General features: G+C 41.6%; 1 protein-coding gene across 3 annotated transcripts in view; it reads left to right on the top strand.

Moving 5' to 3' along the window:
* Positions 1 to 17,603, top strand: part of EFHC2 (EF-hand domain containing 2) — a 64,378-nt gene that overhangs the window by 906 nt on the left and 45,869 nt on the right. The window contains exons 1-3 of one of the 3 annotated variants that reach the window (XM_026856020.1): positions 8,053 to 8,090; positions 9,028 to 9,216; positions 13,553 to 13,703. In XM_026856020.1, the coding sequence (XP_026711821.1) occupies positions 8,079 to 8,090; positions 9,028 to 9,216; positions 13,553 to 13,703 (352 nt within the window). In that variant the 5' untranslated portion in view covers positions 8,053 to 8,078. Of the gene's footprint in view, positions 1 to 8,052; positions 8,091 to 9,027; positions 9,217 to 13,552; positions 13,704 to 17,603 lie in introns of those variants that run through there. The other 2 variants (XM_026856005.1, XM_026856012.1) reach the window with 2 other exon arrangements.

Genomic DNA, 17,603 nt, shown 5'->3' with positions numbered 1-17,603 from the left:
CGGGGCGCTGGCGCTCCCCGCGGAGTCAGCCCCGGGGGTGGCGAGCCGACGGCCAGGCCTTTCCCCCCCTCTCCTTCCCCGGCAGGTGGAAAGCGGGATGGTGTTCGGTGTGGAGACCTCCGCCGGCTTTCCCCTGGCAGTGGGAATACTTCGCAGCTGATCCGGGACACGGGGGTCTGGCGGCTGCTGAGGGGCAGCTGGAGCTCTGGTTGCATCTGGCAAAGCCAGACAGGGAGAGGCAGATCCCCTCGGGATAAGCCAAAATCCCATAAACCGTGGGGTGCGGGGGAATGCTAGGGGTGCTAATGTGTTCTCTCAGAGCTGCCGGTACTGTTAAATACCGATGGCAGTCTGTGGATAGATAAGATGGTGTTTTATCGTGAGCTACAATAGCAAACAAAAGAAAAGGCTGCCATCACTACTTCAAACTTGTTCAGCAAGGATCGCTAGACATTTCCTGAATACAATCTGTACTGTGAAATGGTGCGGGAGGTAAGGAAGGATGGGGCATGGCACTGGAGCTGGTGCCTTCAGGAGACGAAGGAAGCAGTGCAGACTTTACTAATAATGTTAAAATACCCGGGAAGGAATCTGCCATTTTCACACTACGAACACATTGTGGCCATTATAGCCCTTGTTTCTGCATCCTGACTGCTGGGGTGCTTTGGCAGTTCCTGAGTACGGTCCACTGTATGAGGGAGGTGTTAATGTAGTTCAGGGACAATTTGCAAATGATTGTCAAGACACAAGTATTAATGCCATTGATACCGTGAGCATCAGTACCCCTTCAATATCAGACTTCTCCGTGCTATTAGCATATCTGGAGCCCACTTCATGAGCTATAAATCAGTCTGCATTAAGTGCAGTCCAGTGTAAAATCTCTGGCAGTTCTCTAAAAAAACAAGACTGGCAGATGCAATTGTAGCTGCCCAGGTGCTAGTAGAGGGAGCATGAAATTGCATAGAAATATATGACTTCCCCAGCCTCACTTGGTGTAGTGTTGCACAGGTGTGTCCACACACACAGGACCTCTTGCGGCATGAGCCCAGTTTACAAGCAGTGAGGATCTTTCAGACATCATCTTCCCCACAAACCGCAGGCTGGGTGCCATTGTTTTAGAAGAAGAAAAAAAAAAAAAGGGTCTGGTGGTGAATACTCAGTGTCTCTTGCCAAATTAAAATTTGTATTGTAAAGAGTTGGTTGTGTATATAACACTTGAGGTAGCTGCTGAGTGGTGACATTGAAATAGGTGTGTACCATTGGTATCTGCTGAGTGGAAGCAGAATAGCTCAGCTCAGTGTTATCCATGACTTTGTTGTTCTCCAAATTTCAATTTAACTTGATAGCGGTTATTGGTTTTGGAGTACGATGGAGTAAGTTGTTTCCAGAGCTCCACAGGAGCAGTGAAGAGGCTTTGTGATAGACATGATGCCTCCTTTTTCAGAGAAAGGCACAGTGTTTGACTTCAGGTGCTTGATGAGTTACATATAGAGAGTGCTGCACACCCTGTGCTGTAGTACACAGAGCGCTTATATGTGTTATGAGAACTAAAAGTGTGAAAATGGAGTCACATTTGTCACATCGTAACATGATGGTTATACCCTTGTTAGGGCCCCAAATTGCTCTTTTTGACAGTCCTTGAGATAGTGGAGTTAATACTGGTAACTTGCCTTTCTTAAAAAGCATTTCTGACCTTCACTTAGTTATTGGCTATTAGATTTAATTTTATTTTCATATAGTTTCACAAATGAGAGGCTAATAGGAGCATATTTAAAGGGAAAAAAAAAAGTCACTGCTATAGATAAAATGAAAAGGAAGGAACTATTTTCACCCATTAGTACTCTAAGCATTGTTATCGACACCTCTTATTGCACAGAAACAACAGTAGGAAAGCCTCACCTGAAGAAGGACAAGCAGAGGACAGGAGATTGCTGTTCCTGTCAGCCCTTGGTTTATAATTATGGGGTATTAATTCCACTCTTATCACTGTTCAGGCTACTACTGCAATCCTCTTTTCTGTGCCCCTAATGCTTCCACCTGCCTCATATACACAACCACGAAAGGCAGTGGAAGAGGAGTTCATATGCATTTTATCTCCCTTGGATGTGTTTTATAAGGTGGCTGGGCTGTCTCCAGAAAATCAGAGCTTTAAGGTAGTTAGGGACATGGAGTCTAACTTCAGGGCAGCAGGGACAGTGCTGGCAAATGGGAAGTAAGAAATCTTTTTGCAGTGCTTAGGTCTCTGGATCCAAGAGCCACTGGCTCTTGTATTACCCCTCCGTTACGATTGTTATTACTTCTAGCCTTCTTTACCAGGAATGCTTACTTCCTCTCCAGCCAGGAGCAGAAATGCTTCATCTCCAGCCAGGAGCAATGGCAGCGAGGCTGGGCAAGCTCGCAGCCACCCCTGGTGCCGGCACTGCGGAAGGCAGCAGCTGCTGGCGGGGTTTTACTATTTTTCCTTCCCTTCACTGTAACTGACTCATGCCCAGTTCAGCAACATCCCTGTGAGCGATGCTGCCACTGTGGTCCTGCATAGCTGGGACAAAATCTTGCTGCTTGGGTATCGCAGCTCATGAGACTGGAGGGAAACATAGGAAAGGTGATAGACAATTTTAAAACAGCTGGAGTGGTTCCTGTGGTAACATAAGGTAATGTTTCCTCTGAGCTATATGAAGAGCAGGGATAGAAGGGACAGGCATTGCACAAGCAGTGCCGTGTTTGATGTTTGGTTTGGTGGGGTGGAGAAGAATGACGGCTGGCAGAAGTCTTCAGCAACATAAAATATTTGCTGTCTACAAAGAGAGTAAAAGGAACCACTCCTATTTTTTCAAATCTTTTAAAAATAAAAATTATAGTAGTTTGTGTGCCCTCTTCATCTCCTCTAGGACTCCTCCTGTTCCTTGAACAGAAGTCTGAAGATAAGCTGCTCATCAGCAGTGCCTGTCATGTTTTCCTGTGGGTGATGAGGCAATCTAATGACAGAGCAGGCTGGTATTTTGAGCACAGATTAGCCCACCTCCTGCCTTCCTGCGTGGTCTTGCTCTTCAGGGGGCTGGCTAATGGGCAGAAGTCAGGCCTTGCCCCTTTTCCGAGGCTGGGGAGGGCTGAGCTTGTGCTGGGAGTGCTGCTGCCCCTCAGCAAGGCTGGTGCTCCTCTGTCCTGGCAGCTTTGGAGAAATGCCCTTCCTGCCCGGCAGTGACAGGATGTGGTACTCACACATCATTTATTGTCCTGTTGCATTAGAGAGTTTATTCATTTTTTTATTCTCATAAACAGATCGTAATTTGTGGGTTACCCCTTCAAAAAATTTACTACCTGTTGCATACCCTTGAAAAGGGGAATTTCTTAATTCTTTTGTGTCTGCCAGTGAAGCCAATGTTTGAGAGCCATAGGGAGACCTAGGTACTGTGGCTTCTGCCTGCAGACCCCCACTGATACTGAAATTGTGCAATAATGAAGTTTTCAGGTTTGTCCATACAAGTTCTATGCATATTGCCTGTTTGTCAGGACAGAAAATCACAGATCTTGATGACCATGTTTAATCCTGCATGTGGTGGAAACATAGCATATAACGGGTTTTCTCTGTTACTGCAAGAAAATTTTTGCATTTGGAGCCTGGACTGTGTCAGGGATGACACTGGTTGCAATGCAACAGCATCGTTACTTCCGTTGTTAGTGTTACTGGTCTACCTCCTGTTCTCAAAGGCCCCTTCTGGTACCAGATTGATGTTCTTGCCTTATATCAGCAGATAATGAAGAGGACCACATATTCACATGGGTCAGATACAGCAAGTGTATTTTCTTGCCTGAGGTTTGAAATCCCTCTCAAAGAGAGAATTCTGTGCAGCAATTCTGCATTGTATTTCTCAGAGATATGGACAATAAGTTTATAGATCTCAGAGGGAAAATGCATCCTTGAGAATATCAGTTGCTGTTACAAACTTAAGGGGTGCAGCAGAAATTCCTCATTTTCCTTGTTTATTGCAGGTGCTTGGAATTGCCCTCAACTGTGCTACTGTTACTGTCTCTGTGTTTCCTGGCTTGAGTATTTTCTGTTGCTCTGTAATCACTGGCGCCAAAACGGGACATTAGTTTTTTCATGACAGAGTGCTTGCCAACCTCTGTGTAAGCCTGCCTGCTGTGCTTTCCTGTCTTCTTTCACCGTCCTTCTTTCCTGAATCCCTTTCACTGCCTACTGTTACTTAGCCCCGCTTGCCCAGATTTCTGTCTGTTCACAAGCCCCAAACCCAAATCTTCCTGTAGCTGCCCATCAGTGTTGCATTTTGGACCCTTTATATCCATCTGTTTTCTTCTTTCAGGTTATGTCAGCTCAGGCAGTAAGAGCAAACTAAGAGAGTCATAGAACCATAGAATGGTTTGGGTTGGAAGGGACCTTTATGGGTCATCTAGTTCCAACCTCCCTGCAATGAGCAGGGACATTTTCGTCTAGATCAGGTTGCTCAGAGCCCTGTCCAACCTGGCCTTGAATGTTTCCAGGGATGAGGCATCTACCACTTCTCTGGGCAACCTGTTCCAATACCTCATCACCCTCATTGTAAAGAATTTCTTCCTTGTATCTAGCCTGAAACTACCCTCTTCTAGTTTAAAACCATTAGTCTTTGTCTTATGGGAACAGGCCCTACGAAAAAGTCTGTCCTTGTCTTTCTTATAAGCCCATTTGAAGTATTGAAAGGCCAGAGTTAAGGTCTTCCTGCAGCCTTCTCTTCTCCAGGCTGAACAACCCCAACTCTCTCAGCCTGTCCTCACGGGGGAGGTTCTCCAGCCCCCTGATTGTTTTTGTGGCCTCCTCTGAGACCTGCTCCAGCAGGTCCATGTCTTTCTTGTACTGATCCAGGCTGTTTGTGTTGATGTACCTTGTTCTGGGATGTGTTAGAGGGGCACAGAGTTACTGGGAACAATGCCTTACATGATATTCCTCCTTTTATGGTACCACTTCACCTCTGAACATACTGAAACCTCTGCATCAAGCTAGGGATGACAAAAGAGTGGAAAATTGGTCACATGAATTTGACTGGCACCCTGTGCAGCATTTGCATTTATTTTCATTGCTGAAGCAACCAGGAGACTATCAGCAGCCTAGAGCAGTTCAGAAACGCCACAGTTCATCCTGATACAGGATTTGAGCAGGACCTCCACAGTGCAGTTGCAGTTCTCAAGGTAGGAATTAAAAATGGATACGGGGAAAAAAACCAGACTGCTACCAGCAGCTTCTGCCATAACTCCCTGTGAGACTTGCTTAAAAACACATAGCTCCTGAGACAGTGTGTGTCACAGGGCTCCCTCATCACTCCAGCCGCCACAGTGAGAGATTTCCAGTTGTGTTTGGCTCAGCTGAAACGTGCAGCTCCCTGATGAGTTTGCTGTGTCTCTGTACCAGAGTATTAAAGAGCAAGATGGAGGGAGTATGAGGCAGTGTTCCCCAAGGACTGCAGTGGCTGAGTTTGCAAAGCCGATAGCTGCAGTCAGAGAATCCTGACCTTTGCATTAGTCACTATTGAATGTATCCTCAATATTTATTTCAGGCTCACCGCACAGAAAATGACCAGCTTTGTTCAGCAGATCTACAGCCTGTTCAGTTTAGCTGCATTAGCACAGCAGACACAGCAAAGCTCTTTCCCCGCACTGATACAGATTTCTTTTAGAAGTCATTTAATATCACTGTGGAGGTAACATGATGTTCTGTCACTATTTTAGGCTGGATGCGCTCTTGAGTTCATTAGCTGAAGTTTCCCAAATGTCATTTTTTTCTTTTGTGATCTTCAATTGTTGTTGGTTTTGTTTGGGTTTTTTAAGAAATAACTGTACAGACTTTTAGATGAGATTATTTTGCATATGGATTTAGGTGCTTTACATGGAGAAGGGGCTATTAAGTAATTATTTGATTAAGAATCGAAAATAGTCTTTCTGTGTTTCTGTTGAACCCTAAAAAGTTACAAGAATGCCACAAAAGATTCTTTACAGAATTGCAGCTGTTGGGCTGTGTTTTTCACATCAAACTGAATGATGTTGCAAATTCATCCGTAAATTCTGGAAAATTTCCAGCAGGAGCAAACCTGGATTACTTTGATGAACACTTTACCACACTGTAGCTCACCAAAACCCAGAAACAGATGAACAGCAGATGCTCTAGAAGAAGCTTTGAGGATATGAAAAGTTTTCCTTTGCTCAAGAAAACTGCCACCTTCACTGTGCTTTGATAACTATGTCTTTCTCCCTAACCCATGCTTTGGTAATAGGGAGAAAATAATTAAATACTTGCTGTGCCAAAAAGTGGATCTGTTCTATATAGCACCTTCAGTGTAAGTCAGATGTTTCTACCTAGAAATTTCCTTTTTAAAACTCAGCTTGACTATAGTTATTCCACATTTGGACTGATAAATGCAGAAAGCTCCCTTCCATTCTGACCTCTCCCCAACTCTTTATCATCTGAGGAACAAAATTATTTTAAAAAAAAAAAAGAAATAGAAGAGAGGGTGGCTCAGTAGCACCCAAAGAAGAGGGTGGAAACCATCCCAAGTGCAGATGTGTTACAAAGCAGGTGGCAGACCCCTTGAGTTCCTGTCTGTTCCAGAGGCCTGTACCAGGAGAGCATCTGTGCTCACTTCTCGAGGGAGGGGTGGGATGACACATGAAGATCTGCTCCTAATGCCGAGATGTCAGTGCTTACACTGTGCATTGTATTTTATATCAGATCTCAAAAATATGTGCTGATATGAAATACTTTATTTTGGGCATTTAGTCCTTGCACATATGCATCTCTCCTTTAACATTGTTAAATTCCTGGCTTGAGCAATGCTGTGTGTCAGGGTGGCCTGTGGACTAACTAGTCATTACACAAACAAGTATTTCTTTTTATTGATTTTCTCTTTTATTCAGTAACCCTTATTCTTGAGTTATAAACATATGATTCAGGAGTACTTCTTTTTTTCCTTTTTCCTTTGTATTATTATTTAAACTATGATACTTGTCATGTGCCCATTTTGTTCACCTCTAATTCAAAACGTTGCTTACCTTTGAAATATCTTCTTTGGGGAAGTGCTTCCCTACTCTTGATCATTACTGTCCCCAGGATGCAAACCTTACCTCATTTTGGAATGACTGCTTCAAAGGGTGCTGGCTAGCCCAGCTTTTGTTAACCTAAGCATTGTTTATTATGGTATTAAAAATAATAATTTGTAAAAGTAGTAAGTCATTTATTATTTTGCATACCACCATCCTTTCAAAGGTGGTATGCAAATGGATTTTAAGACAAGGTTAAGCTAAAGCAGTGATTGAGCTGCTAGTATCATGGGCAGCTCTCCATCCTGTGTCACTGGATTTAGAGCACCGCAAGGCAGGTGAACAGTTCAGACTGTAACCTGCAGCGTGCGGTAGTTCGTATATACAAGCGTTGAATGTTATGAGCCATGATGCTGGTTAGCTGCTGCCGTTCAAAGTCCTCACTCTTTCCTATTGGCAGAATGAAGTAACTACTTGGTTACTTTCAGGTTTTGCTGCTTCACTGCTTGTGCTTGATTCCACAACTACTGTGCTGAGCGTGTGTTACGTTATCTTGGAGCACTTGAATGTTGCCATAATTAAAAACTATTATTTGTACTGTTTTTTTGATTTATGATAGTAACTTAGAGTTGTCTACACCTTTATGGGGTGTAATGGTTTAAATATATGCATGTGATAATTAGCGATGCCCAGAATTTCAGGTGTAGTGGGGGAGGCAGTTTTGTCCCTCTGCTACTTTACTGACATACCTGCTCTGGTGCTGCGATGAAAAATTTTGCTGTCCAGCCTTTTCCTTTACTCAGGGCCGCCTCCGTGCTCACCCATAACATCAGTTCCTCCCCCTTCAGCCTCATCTTCCCTCATGTTCACCCAGTCCCAGGCCGAGGAAAGGCACAGCTGTGGTAGTCTCCAGCTCCCCTTACTAGGTGTGCTGGGGTGCAGCTACCCAGGGCCCCCCCCCCTCCCTTCCCAGACAAAGTGTTTCCAGGATTTGAGAGGGCAAGGAAGGGAGGAATAGCAGAGCGAGAGGAGCTGACGAGTCAGGATTGCTGCTCATGGGAGGAAGGGTTAGTGGAGCTTTCTGTTGGCTTTTCCTATTTCCCTGGCCTCTCGTGTGAGACTGATGTGCGGGGTCGTTAGGGGATTGCTGCCTGAGCGCAGCTCACACCAGCTGCCTCCGTTCGAGGGAAGTGGCCAGCAAAGCGGGCAGCTCTGAGGAGGGACATTCCCGCAGGCAGGACTGACACTCATGTGAGGCCAGAGGCTTTTCTGCATTGGTTTAAGACCATCTTCAGCCCCAGACAAGAAATGCGACTAGGCAAGATGGGTTCCTTTGCAGTTGGTTGTGCATATTTTTTTAAACACTCCATCCTTAATTACCTGAAAAAATAGTAATAATATAAAAAAGTCTCTACAGAGACGTTGCTTTGGAATAAGCCCAGACAGAATGAATATTTTGTCTTTTGATTCAGATCCAACCTTCTAAAATTCAAGTGTATTCCCTAGTATAGAGCTATTTATTTTGCACTTGGGGATGCAAGCGTAAATAAGATCTTTGACATAAGTAATGAGAGCAGGCTGTTCTCTGGGTACTCCTGAACTGTTTCCATTTGTCCTCCGGAGATTTATAGAAAAGGTTTTTCCCTTCTACCTTTTGCAGCAGTTCTCAGGGGTGGCTTGCTTCTTTCCACCACATGCCTCAATCCTTGTTGCAAGGAAGGAGGTGGGGGGAAAACAGCCAGTATCATCCTGTCTCTCAGCCTGGGTAAATTACTGGAATATTTTTCCATTTTCATCCATAAGGTTGGCAAATTGACCACTGAATATGTCACTTCACTTGCAGCATTCCAGTTGTTACAGGTTTTTAGACTCTGTATTAAAAGTAATTATAGAGAAACTTTGACATGATTAATCCCCCTTGCCTGGACAGTTAATTCTTAATTAATGGATTTAAAAACAAACACACAGATTTTTTTTTCTCTTTTTCTTCCAAACTTTTGACAGATAGGGAAAGAAAAGTTCCACAAGTCACAGCACTGGGGTTACTGCAATAATGTTGCTATGCTGGTTGGAGAAGGTAAACCTGGAATAGGAGGTGAACCATTACCTGGTCAGAAGCTGAAATCTACATACAGCGTGTTTCCTGAAGGGATGGGAAGCAACTTTCCTGCTTGGGTAGCATTTGACAAGCAGGTATGTGGAAATTTGTATCTGGTTTTTATGAATGGCTACAATATGACAAAGATAGTATACAGGTGAAATTCACTTAGTCAGGTATTTCAGATTATTTTGTGCATGCAAAAAAAGCTCCTAGATAGACAAAAAGAGTGGTAACATCTATTTTTCCTTCATATTGTATATTGGACAATTAATATAAACATATATAATGCCATACAGCAATACATAAAATATTTTTGTATTGAGGTACATATTCTATAGGATATAATAAAAATAAAGGAGTGGTTGACACATTTCTTTTTAGTAAAAATGGTGACAGTGAAGGATTTATTTGGCAACCTGGGAAGAATGAATGTAAGGTAGGCCCAGTCCAGGAGAAAATGTGCATGGGCATTTGGGAACCATTGACCTCAGTGGAGTGCTATAGGCTTGGAATTCTGTTATACCATCATGCCTGCATGCTCAGAGTGCTCCTGACTTTTGTGTGATCTGTTCATATGTAATATAGGTAGATTTTGTCCATTATAGACACAGGAATTTAAAATTAATATTCTTTTATTTGCAAGACTATAGTGACACCTTTAAAGTTAGTTATCAAATAACTGTAATTTGTGATGATAAAGATTTTGTAGCACACTGTCATTACTTTCCATGTTTAAATTTACATTGAGTTCTACTTAGTGATGTTTTATATTTCTAAAGCAAAAAGCCTACAATCAGAGAAGGAAAATGATCCAGCAAAAGAAATCATTCAGCAGATCGCAGAAATGTTGCATGACTAAATTATTATGGTATTTATATATTGGGAAGAATGGCTAATCTCATAATTTTTTCTTTAAAAGAAAAGCCATGCAGGTAATTACAGCACAATTACATATTCGTTTCTTTGGCAGACCAGAACTACTACAAGAAAATGTAAGGCTTGAACAGATACACGTGACTTTGGTTAGCATTGCCCCTGAAATCCTGAAGCATTGCTCACATGGTTTTCAGCAGTGTGCTCACATATGAATTGGTCCAAGGTGCCAAAGTGTTAAGCTTTCAGCCAGTCCTTCACTTGCTTTATCTGCACCCTTCTTTCAGCGAGGGGGTGTGCATTGGCTTCTCAGAGCCATATATAAGTTAGCAGGAATTGGACCCAAGTTGATGAAGGAGAGGGGTTGGGTAGGTGGCAGTGGGGACCTGCCGCTGAGCATCAGGCACTGAACCTGGCTGGTGAGATGAGCCAGCTGGCCTTCTGACATTCCTTCTCTAGTCCAGTGTTTTCCTCCACAGGGCAATAGGGGACAGGAGTTTGCAGGTTCAGAATTGGCCTCTGGAGGGCTCATGTGTTTGTATTCATTACAGACTGTTAAAGGGTCCTACCCAACTAATTTAGCTTCCCCAGTTAAAAGCCAAGAATGCAGCTATATTCTCCAGTGCTGCAGTTTGTGACTCAGCAGAATTGACTACATGAAAAATGGTTTGAGTAGGTGTTTATCTTTTTAAATGCAGTCCACTTTCTCATAATTTTTATTTGGTTTCTAACTTTCAGCAGTACCATAGTAATTGGAGAAAGGACAGGCATCAAACTTCATTACTAAGTAGGTTGACAAACACTTTTTGCAATTTCATATGCCTAATAGGAAGCAGGTGTAAATTTAATTTCTTTTACCATTAAGTACACACACAAGGCCCCCTGAAGCTTTAAACTATGTTTATAATTTGACTACCACAGGTGCCAGGGCCTTGAGCCAACTTTACAAAATGCCACAGAGTTTATTCAATAGTTGTTACTTTTGGTTTTCATTGGTAACATTTAAGTTTTAAAGCATGGAATGGGAACTTTGCACACAGCAATGTACTACAGATGAGACATGAGTTAGGAAGTGTTACATTTCAAATATTTTTAAAATTAACTTTGCTTTAAAATGAAAAGAAGTTATCTTCTTTTCTGTTCCTTCCCCTCCTCACCCTTCCTGAGTCATCTGTTTTGATCTGCAACATTGCAGTTGGCTGCTGCATATATTTCAGTCATACACTAGAATGTTGATAAGGGTCTAAAGAGAATAAAGAATTAAGTGCAAAATACTTGCACAAACTCCTTGAATGGAATAAACCAGGACATAGGTGTATGCTTAAGTAAAGGAAATAAATACAGTGTATTTAGGACCTGATTGTGCTTGGAAATCTGTGCAAACATACCACTTTGCTTGACTGGTGTCTCAAAAGACAACCATTCTCCAAAAAGATCATTGACCAAATTAAGAACAATTAGTAATCAAATAGGGCACTTGAACAATATGTTTTTCAAATGACCATAGTGGGACTAGCAGAACAGGGAGGAGAGGGTATAGCCCCTAAGGAAGCTTTAAGTGGTTGCATGGCTTATCAGCAGCTGGGCAAGGAAAGAAATTCTGCTCCTTGTCAGCTGAACCCCAGGATGTTCAGACCAGGATTCAGTGGTTCCACCATAATTCCTTTTAAGTCCCCTGAAGTATTCAAGAGACTTACACAAGGCTTCTGGTTGTTCCAGAATAGTAACTGGGGGAAGGATACTTTGGTCACCAAAACCAGCACTATACACCAATGTTTAGACAAATGGGAGGAAGAAGAGATGTTAAAGGATGATAGAGTTTGTGTTGGCTCTGTTGTATGTGAGATGCTGTATCCAGTGTTTTTGTGTTTGATACATGAAACAGTGAAATGCACAGTTAAAAATTACATGTGGCCAGAATGACTTTTTATTTATTTTCAACTATTTCACCATAGGTTGTTCAGAATCTTGCATATTGTACTACTTAAACCATAACTGAGAGTGTCAAGATTCTTTAGAGGATTAATGACATCAGGTTTAACAAGTAACAGTCATGTAATTGGATTATAATTTAAATATTATTTCTCTAATGATGGCGTGTCACAGTGCAGGAGAATTGATGCTAAAACTATGTCTGTCGTATTGTTTGATGCATGCTGAAAATCAGTGGGATCTTAGCCTTTGAAATAGTTTGTGGAAACAGAGTTTTCCTCATCCTGCACTCAACCTGCCTGAGAGAAGGGAGAGGGGCCTATTGAGAAGCCTGACTAGGACACAGGGTGGCTGTTCTTATGTGCTCCTGAGCAAGCCACTAGGTCTCTGTCCCCAGCTGTAGAAAAAGAGGTTGTGTTTGTCTATCAGGGTGTTTTAAAATCTCTGTTGATAGTATTCATGGAAGTACTTTAAGGTTCTCAAAGGCACATGGTAAAGGAATAAAGACTATTAACCAGGTTGTTCTGTCCTATAGGGATCTTGGCCACCTTACTAGATTTCAAACATCTTCAAGCCATGGTCTGCCAGATGCTCACTGAAACATAGGGAACAGCTAAGTTGTCTTTTTTTCAGTGCTTTGGTTTGTATAATGGATCGGAAATAAAGGTAATTGAATTTATTAAATAGAATAATTGTGAAAAATGAAGTATGAATTGGCACTGATTTGACCCAAATTTGTTGGAGGGGTCAAATGGAAACCTGCTTTAATTAATGCCTTCCTGCACATACCTACCACAGCAAGCATTCTGGTAGATAATTCACTACTATGTAGATACTTCTTCCACATTCCCCTAAAACTGGTCTTGGTGATTAAAGACTATAAGTGATACCGAGAAGTGCAAAACTTGTATAACAGTTTGCAGAGTCTGAGCTGAGATCTCCAGACATAAAGGCCACTGTAGTAAACCACTGAGCACTTCACCTATGAAGGGTTTTTTTCTTGCATTATTGCTATTGCAAGAGGCCGTGAAGATGAGCTGGCACACTCCTGGAGATTTCCCCACTCACTGAATTGCAGAACCAGGTAAGTTTTGAAATGCCAGTATTTCACAGCTCTAAATGACTCCTGAAAAATGTCATTTCTCTCTGATACTTTTCAGTACCATTCATTAGACAGCTTGCAGGATCTGCTTAAAAAGAACTCTCCTTTCCACTTACTTCAATGGTAAAGCTATTACTGTCATAATGCACTTTATTTTCCAGCAATTCATTGAATAGCAGTCTAAAATTTGCTTCAGGACCTAGGTAGCTCATTGTGTTATCAAAAGTGCTTTGTTCAGAAGCTTTTCCAAGCAGCCTGCTGATAGTTTTATATTTGATTTATTTCTTTACTTTAGAGTTCCATCTCTGCTTAGATGTTGTGATAATAAAAATGCCAAGCAAAGAATTTTAAATTTATGTGATTTAATGTGGATTTCTGTTCTTACATTTCTGAGAAATAAATCTAACTCCTGAAATCCATACATTTAGTTACTTGTAATCTATACAAGTTTATTTTATTGACATGTTTTGCAAAAGCACTGGAGAATTTGTTGCTTTATACTTATTTATTGTTTTTAATAGGTATTGTCTTTTGATGCCTATTTTGAGGAAGAAGTGCCTGACAAAAATCAAGAGCTATATAGAATCAGACACTGTAAAATATACTTCTACCTTGAAGATGATACAATTCAAGTGATTGAACCCCAAGTGAAAAATAGTGGCATAACTCAAGGTATCTATTTTTAATAGAACTCTTCTTTTTGCCCTTTATGTCCTTCTTCAGTATGGTTTTGGTCCATTCCAAAGGATATGTAACGTGACTTCTTATAGTTAAAATAGGATGTAAGTGAACAACTATAACTGCCTTTTCTTGTTATAGATCATAATGTGAACTTTTTTATTGTCTTAGTTTCTGAAGATGTAGGTTTTGTAAGGCAGAATCCTTTCCCATATTCAAACATATCCTTTTTTCTCTAATATAGTTGTTTGAAATCATATGATAGTAGGTCTTTTGTCAGTCTTGTGTGACTTTTGCAAAAGCAATTTGTGTTCTAGATCTCCATTCCTGAGCCTGGCTCCTCTCATCTTGGCACTGACAGCAAGTTCTCTAGCGGCAGCTCTGTAATTGTTAGTTAGCTTCTGCAGTATCTCTGCCTGTATTGAAGGAGAGTGCCTTTTGTGCCTCTGGCCGTTGGCTCTTTTATGATTAAACTGCCCTTGGCACAGTAATTTTTCCCTGATGCCTCTAAGAAGCTGCCTTGCCTCAGTGTCACATTGCTGCATGTTGGCCAGCTGAGGACTTTTGGAGGAGGGTTTACTGAGCTGATTTACTGGAGTATTAAAGGACTTGGTTTACATTAAGAAACTGTGATCTAGCGGTCAACATCCTGTTGCAGAAGGGGAACACAGCTGTTGCTTCTTGGTGTTTATGGGACACTGCCAGAATTAAAAAAGTTTTCAAGGGATATAGTCCAGACAATCAGGATGTCTTGGGATGAGTATCTTGGGATGACTGCGCCTCCCAATCCCCAAAGATATTTTGTACATTCTGGTGGATCTTAGCACAGTAATTTTTGAAAATAAGTTAACCATTTAACTACTGTATTCTTTATTCTTTTTCAAAATGAGTAGATGCCATCCATTTCTGTCTACAGAGTAGGATAATATTCAATGGCGTTACATGCATTATTACTGTTAGACCCGGGATAAAATTACCTGCGAATCTTTTCTTAAACCAGTACTTCAGGCCCTGCTCTTCCTGTGTGAATAGTTCTTCTTGCCAGAAATCTTGTTGGCTCTTCAGCAGGAACTGATTTTGAATTCAGAGAAACTTTGTCCTACTCCTACCTGAGCAAGTGCTTTTTCAAGACATGAAGAAAATAATGTTGGATCTCTTTTCCTGGGAACTTAGAAGTTACTTGTTTCCCACCTCACACATATGAGTGCAAGGAGGGGGTATCATCTGGTTTAGGTTTTCCTTGACTTGTGTGTCACAGGAGTGGGAGTGGCTGTTTCTGGATTTTGTGGCTTAGAACAAATGACCATTGACAAGTGCAGTTAACCTGGGAGGCAAAGGTGGTGTCTTTGAGAGGGAAGGTAGAAGACAGGTTCATTAGAGCAGGATAAAGCTGATTCCTTTGAATCTAGCTATAGGAATGAATGATTTTCATTGTCTTTGTAGTATGGGTTGTGTAGGCTGCCCCTTCAGGCTTGATGTTCCTGGCAGTCTTGTCACGTTCCTGTGGTGACAGGAAGGCTACAGTTTCTCCCTATTTCCTTGGTTGTATCTTGTGTTGTTGGATTCACCTTCAGTAGGGGATCTAAAATTAACTGAGTAGTATTAGAGAGAAACAAGAATTCTCTGTGTCTTCCATGCAAGGATGTTTTGAAGGCCTCTACAACTTTGTATGAGTACTTCAGGTGGCATGAATGTGTACACACAATGTATTAAACTGATAGATTAAAAAGAAATGTTCTGGGATCTCAAAAGTGCACTTAATTTATTTGTTGCTGGTACCTGGGCTGGTAAGGAAGCTCTCTATATTGATGGTGTTTAGGAAGGAAGAGATACTGTAGATTGAAAAGCCCAAGGACTATTTGGGATGTGTTTAGGCTTCATAGTTGATGAGAAGATCTGGGGCCTATACTTTATCATAAACATCTACATAAATATTATTATCCTAGAGGTTAATATGATGTAGAGGGAAAAAGGTGGTGAAGATGCCTATCAGAGGATTCTTTTTACATGCACTTGGGTATTGACTTCATGCTCCAATGACTAAAGAACAAACATAAAGTTGTTATGTTAAAGGCACTAAATATTTGTTGTTGAATATATGAAAAAGCAGTGTGTCTTAAAAAGAAATCCCAAACAATTAGCTGCTAGTCTTACTCTGTTTTCAATAAAAAATTGGCCCATTCCTTCTTTTATTACAATTATATATATCTCTCTTATATTATTCAAATTCCCTGTCCTTTACTGTGTATTTGTAAGCCTGAGAACAACAGCAGTGTAACTGTCTGCATTGTGAAGCTGGTAAACTGAAGCACAAAGGAATGAAAACCTTGCCTGTAATCAGGCAGTAAAGGTCGTAACAGGATGAGGAACTGAAGTGAACTGAAGCTCAGGATCTTAACCATATGCTGTCCTCTGCACATCTGCTAAAATACAATGTTTTAGTTAATTAAAATGCCAGAGGTTTGTAGGGGAGAGTGAGTTCAACTGCAGCAGAGCTTGGGTTGTTGAAAACCAAACGGCACTGCACAAGAGAGCACAGGCATGGGGATGTGGATGAAGAAAGAAGTGTGGGAGCATCAAGAACACCATGAACCCAGTCTGTGTGAACAGTTGGAGAGCTGCAGTGGCAGGAAAGGGGTTGTGTAAAGGAGGAACAGCAAAAAACAGGGATGGAAAAAGTGGAATTGAACTGTTGAAGGCAGAAGGTGGTGGTGACCTTAACTTGGATACCTACCCCCATGGAAAAGATGTAAGAGAGACAGCTGAAATGGCTGTTCTCAGGAGTCTTCTTGAAGAATAGATACAGCAGTGGTGGGGTAGATCAAAGGCAGGTGGTGGGGTAGATCAAAGGTAGATCTTAGTTTAGCTGGTTAATGCCTTGAGGCCATGGGATTACCCATGCTTATGCCATAACCCACAAATGAGAGCTTGATGGTTCAAATGGGTGTCCCTGAGCATGGTGGGATCAGAGAAATGTATCAGTTTCCCACTGTACTCCCCATTGTGGTTAGTACTTGTGGCTTTGCAAGAAAAAAACTTTGAGAGGCTTATGTACTGCAGGATGATTTGGTGAAGGAACAGCTGTCAAAGAAGTCAGAAGAATTTCTAACTTTGATTATAATTTTACAAAACTAAACAAATTGCCTCAGGAAAAAAAAAAAAAAGCCAGAAAATGTGCTTTTACCATTGATCAAAATCTCCAAGTGACAAAGTAAATGATCTGTGGGAAATGGATTTCAGTGTCTTTAAAAACTGCTTTATGGAATTGGCTGCTGTACTTGGACACGAATTTGGACAGATAAGGTTGCTACTAAATAACTGAAATTTAAAATTAATTTCATTTTGGAAACTGCCTTGCTATAGTTTGAACTTTGGAAAATATTAGAAGAAATCTACACAAACAGAGAAATTCAGTGCAAAAAACAGAGGAATGCAGAGGCCAACCTGAACTTGAGAAACAAGAATCAAAGCAAAAAATATCAGGACAATCACAGTGCATAAGAACTAACTAAAAATAAGGGAGTACAGAGTAAAAAGGACAGTAAACTTGACCACATCACAAACTCCACTATGTTCTTCCAGAGCCAGAACGCTAATTATTCTTCCCATATAAAAATAAATTCTCCCATAGAGAGCCAGGCTAGATATGGCAGTGCAAGTGTTTTGTAGATCTAATTCCCAGTTAACAGGACTGTGGCTGGCTGATACTGTCTTATCAGAAGGTCGTTTCTCTCCCATGGGGTTGACTGTAGCTTCCAGTGCAATCTAGGCCCTGCAAGCCAGAGCAGAGTGGAGCAGCTGGCTGGTTTCCCCAAGGTCAGCCAGCTGAAAAAGAGAGCGGAGCTGCCTGCTGGCTGGGTTCCCAAGGCCGGCTGGCTGAAGAGGAAAGTACAA

This window comes from Athene cunicularia, assembly GCF_003259725.1.
Source record: "Athene cunicularia isolate RWA chromosome 1 unlocalized genomic scaffold, athCun1 chr1_part1, whole genome shotgun sequence".
In the NCBI taxonomy this organism is placed as follows: Eukaryota; Metazoa; Chordata; class Aves; order Strigiformes; family Strigidae; genus Athene; species Athene cunicularia.
The sequence above is the reverse complement of the archived record's forward strand: the minus strand, read 5'-3'. Positions and strand labels throughout refer to the sequence as shown.